Source organism: Triticum aestivum, chromosome 4A (genome assembly GCF_018294505.1).
Source record: "Triticum aestivum cultivar Chinese Spring chromosome 4A, IWGSC CS RefSeq v2.1, whole genome shotgun sequence".
NCBI classification, from domain to species: domain Eukaryota; kingdom Viridiplantae; phylum Streptophyta; class Magnoliopsida; order Poales; family Poaceae; genus Triticum; species Triticum aestivum.
The window spans coordinates 103744122-103749128 of NC_057803.1; the positions used below are offsets into that span (position 1 = coordinate 103744122).

At 56.6% G+C, this 5007-nt stretch overlaps 1 protein-coding gene across 1 annotated transcript; it reads left to right on the forward strand.

The window, feature by feature from the left end:
- The first annotated feature begins 1644 nt into the window (after nucleotides 1-1644).
- Nucleotides 1645-3263, forward strand: LOC123081827 (aspartic proteinase PCS1-like). Its single transcript, XM_044504347.1, has one exon. The coding sequence runs from the start codon at nucleotides 1711-1713 to the stop codon at nucleotides 3052-3054; it is 1344 nt and encodes a 447-aa protein (XP_044360282.1). The 5' UTR covers nucleotides 1645-1710; the 3' UTR covers nucleotides 3055-3263.
- Nucleotides 3264-5007: the final 1744 nt, after the last annotated feature.

Below are 5007 nucleotides of genomic sequence, written 5' to 3' on the forward strand. Positions count from 1 at the left end.
TATTAGTTGTCTATTCACCCCCTCTAGTCGACTATATCGATTCTTCCACACACAAAGTCAAAATGAATTGTGATTGCGTATCACAGAGGAACATGCCATGCCTTGCTTCTAACTTGTTACACTTGAGAACGGCTTCATTGGGGAACTTGTGAGGTTTGTGTCCCCCTCATTTGTCTGGCTGGAGTTAGAATTATCTTTTGTCCCTCCTCGGTGTCGGCTCCTTTGGGACGACGATCTATCCAGTTTGCGACCATTGATGTCTTTTGATCTACATCAACCAGATGGAGGCCCAGAGGTGACAACGAGCTTTACTCACGACGCTTCACGTGCGATGCAGAAATAAGACGATGCTGTTTTTCGCAAGAACTTGTCTGTAATTTTTTATTCTCATAAGAAAGTTTTTATAAGGACTTATTTTATTTCATATATGGCCTTTGGCCTTTTCGAAGAAGAAAAAAAGACGCCCATGGTCTTACCCATCATACTCATGTATGAATCAAAACCTCCATCGGATCGATCACTAGCATTGTACAAAAATCAGCAGTTTTCTAGTGCATTGGTAGCCCATGGGCCATGGTACGTACTCCCTTCTTCCATCTATATAGGGTCTAATGCGTTTTTCAAGACCGCCTTTCACGTATGGTCTGCTAGAGTTGCCACACTGTCTGGTGCACGCGTGCTTCGTGCTGTTGCTTCGCTTTCACGTATGGAAATGTGCTTTCGATCACCGGAGTTCGCAAAGGTAAAAGGTTTGGAGTTCGCAGGTCCATGGCCTGTCATCTCATATGGTGCGATTGTGGCAGAGCACGTCACATGCGACGCCAAATAATAAGATGGCCGTCGCCATCCCATGATCACTGCAGCTTCCGGAATCATTAGTCCGTTTGGAAGGGCATTGGAGTCCTTCACATGTTGCTGCCTCCGCTGTGAACTGGTTTGAAATGGGGGAGTGCGAAATTTACCGATTTCTGCAAAAATCGTGCACTGTAAACATGGGTGAAAACGGGCAAAATGTCCTGTCAGAGGTTTTTCTTCTTTGAGCAGACGCATAGAGTCCCTGTGATGGATGTAATGCTGGCAACTAGGCACAAAAGGGTGAGTTCTCGCCATGTGATCCAGTCATCCTCCAGCCATTATCACCAGGGATTGATTTCTCAACCGCAGACAGGGAGATTTTCCTCCCGACAAGCACAACAAGAAGCCGTGGCAATGCCTTGCCCCTGAAGAGCTGCACTGAAAGCCACTCGCCCCCGAAAGGCCGAAAGTCTTGGTCGACGACGACGAGCACCAGATGCCTCTTGCATTCTATATTCTTGTCTCTGGTGAGCCGCGATACCTGGCCGGACCGCCGGACTACTACGTATTCATGAGCTCCCTGAGGACCCTGTCCCCTTCTCGTCTTGCCAGTCGGCACCTTGCTTTCATGCGCAGAGCCCACACGGAGTAAAGAAGAGAGCTGTGGCGCACGTACTGCCACTGCACCAAACACATTATTACCCGGGTGCTTATGGAAAACACGCCAGGAAGCAGAGGAGACGACGACGGGTCAGATGTTGTAGACGTGGAAGACGTGGAAGCAGAACACGGTGTAGACGTGGATCGGACCGGTGGTTGCAGGTCCATGCAAAGCACCTGCAGTTGGTTGACAGTTGCCCACTCTCATTTCAACCCCAGGCAGAGCGCGGATAGAAAAGTAGAAACTGCCCGCCAATGGACATGGACTCCTTTATCGTTCTCCTCTTCCTCTTTCTTGCGCGAGCGGAGGCGGCGAGCCACGGCGTTGGTAGAGAAGGCAAGGCTGGGGGAGCGGTGCTCCTTCCGCTCAGGCTGCAGGAGGTGGCGCCCCCGCCGCGAGCGCCGGCGAACCGGCTGCGGTTCCGCCACAATGTGAGCCTCACGGTGTCGGTGGCTGTCGGCACGCCGCCGCAGAACGTCACGATGGTGCTCGACACCGGCAGCGAGCTCTCCTGGCTGCTCTGCAACGGGAGCTCCGTGTCGCCGCCCGCGCCGTTCAACGCGTCCGCTTCTTTCACATACGGCGCCGTCGATTGCTCGTCGCCGGCGTGCGTGTGGCGCGGACGTGACCTGCCCGTCCGCCCGTTCTGTGACGCGCCGCCGTCCACCGCCTGCCGCGTCTCCATCTCCTACGCAGACGCCTCCTCGGCCGACGGCCTCCTCGTTGCCGACACCTTCGTCCTCGGCGCGCAGGCCGTGCCCGCCCTGTTCGGCTGCATCACCTCCTATTCCTCCAGCACGGCCGCCAACAACAACGCCACTGACCCGTCGGAGGCGGCGACCGGCCTACTCGGCATGAACCGTGGCAGCCTCTCCTTCGTGACGCAGACGGCGACCCTCCGCTTCGCCTACTGTATCGCCCCCGGCCAAGGACCCGGCATCCTCCTCCTCGGCGGCGACGGCGGCGCGGCCCCGCCGCTGAACTACACGCCGCTGATAGAGATTTCCCAGCCGCTGCCGTACTTCGACCGGGTGGCCTACTCCGTGCAGCTGGAGGGCATCCGCGTGGGGCGCGCCCTGCTCGCCATCCCCAAGTCCGTGCTCACGCCGGACCACACGGGCGCCGGGCAGACCATGGTGGACTCCGGCACGCAGTTCACCTTCCTCCTGGCCGACGCCTACGCGGCGCTCAAGGGCGAGTTCCTGAACCAGACGCGGTCGCTGCTCGCCCCGCTCGGCGAGCCGGGCTTCGTGTTCCAGAGCGCGTTCGACGCGTGCTTCCGCGGCCCGGAGGAGCGAGTGTCGGCGGCAAGCCGGCTTCTCCCCGAGGTGGGCCTGGTGCTCCGCGGCGCGGAGGTGGCCGTGGCCGGGGAGAAGCTCCTGTACAGTGTACCCGGCGAGCGGCGCGGGGAGGAGGGGGAGGAGGCTGTGTGGTGCCTGACGTTCGGGAACTCGGACATGGCCGGCATGTCGGCGTACGTGATCGGGCATCACCACCAGCAGGACGTGTGGGTGGAGTACGACCTTCAGAACGGCCGAGTCGGCTTCGCGCCGGCGCGCTGTGAGCTCGCCACCCAGCGCCTCGGCGCCCAAGTGTAGTTCTTGTCTAGTGGCATTTCGTCGTGTAAAGGTACAGCGAAATACTAGCGGCGGCGGCGGCGGCGGCAGTGGCAGGGCACGTATCGTTAGCAGAGGGCGAGTATTAGAGACGGTCACTCTCCGATCACCTGCTGCTGCCAGTGGTGAACTACTGGTTATTTACGAACTTCATTGCTGTATTATGCGAATACATATACGAGCTAATGACATAGTAAGCGACATTTCAATTTCGATCGGGCAGTAACTCACTCATTGAGAGTCAGCAATAAAAAAAAAGATAAACAAAAAAAATCAAGTGAGGGTCAAGTTTAAATTGGGTTGTCATATCCCAAAGAACAACGCTAAGGGTCGCCATTGCCAAGTCAACAATGGACAAAGGTCCTGAGCCCTGATAAGGAAAAAAGAACCACGGCGACAGAAGCCCGCGAGCGTCGTCGTCGTTGGCGCCAAAGCACGGAGCTTTTGCTCGGCAGCTCACCCGTGCCACCACAAGGTCTCTAAAACAAACGCGACAAGTTTAGATCCCCATAGCCGGATCAGGGCGACGCCACTACGAACGACAGAGGACGCGCTCGAGCCACCTGTTGCTACACCTCCCGCCGCCTACATGACAAAGAGGAAAAGCCACCACCATCACCATGGCGCCGCCGGAGAGCCAACCACGTAGACCGCCATCCAGGCCCCGCCCTGGCATCCATGTCTGAGACACGACCAACCGTGCACATCACTGGTGCACCAACCACGGTAGGAAGAGTAAAATGTGACATCTTCCATTCCTAACTCGGCATCAGCCCCAGAGTTTGGGTCGACACCTCCACGGTAGGAGGCGCTCACGCCTGCATACCCAGCTAGTCCCGCTAGAGAGGCATAGACACGCCACATGACTACCTACGGCCGTTGCTGAGCAAGCTCACACGACGCCATGTCTGTGGCCTTCGACACCGATTTACCTGACAGTGCAGTGGTGTCCCGACCACCACCATCGACCACCACACCCGCAGTAAGAGGGACCTCATCGCGCGTGGGCACCACCCAGACCGAGTCTACCCCTACCTATCCAGAGTAGAAGCTCCAACCTATCTCAGGCCCAAATATGATCCGTCCGAGCACAACCTCCAAGTCCTGGCCACCTCCACGCCGCAAACACTCAGAGGAGCCACCACCAGCCACACCACGCTGTCGTCCGCCAAGCGCCGCCACCCGAACCATAGCTACCGCATCACTGACTGGTGCAACCACCACCATACGATCGAACCAGATCAAGGCCAGGCGTACAAACTCCTCGCCACGACCCAGTCTCCGCCCGTCGGATCGGTGCTACTTGTGAGCTGCGTTGGGATTTCCTTAAAAAGGAGAGGATGATGCAGTATAGTAGAGATAGGTATTTTTCTCCGTTAAGAACTAAGGTGTGACGCCCCGAGACCGATGCGCCAGGTGTCTTCCAGTTATTCGCTGTCTTTGCCATGGCATTTGCTTGCGTGTTGCATCTTGCCATGTCATCATCCGCATTGCATCTGCATATTTTCGAAACTTGCATCCGTCCCGGTCTCCTCGTTCCTTCCGTTGTCCGTTCTAAGCCCAGTCACACTTGCACGCGCCCGCGGCATGTCCGAAATAATATTTTATAAGTGGCCAAAAATGTTCTCGGAATGGGTTGAAAGTTGACAAGCGGTGTTGTTATAGTGTAGATAGGCCGCCTGCCAAGTTTCATCGCATTCGAAGTCCGTTTGACGCCCCAACGAATAACTATAGCGGCATTATAGCCGGTCTATCGTCGGACGTTTTCGGTCTCCGGAAACAGTCGCCGGGTCTCTCTCTCTTCTCTTCTCTCAGCCCAAAGCTTTTTGCACAGTCCGCTATAAACCGCCAGGCCCCGAAACCCCTCCTTGCACAGTGCTTCGACACCCTCGTGTGCGCGTCCAAAAACTGTCCCGAACCCGACCCGGATAGTCA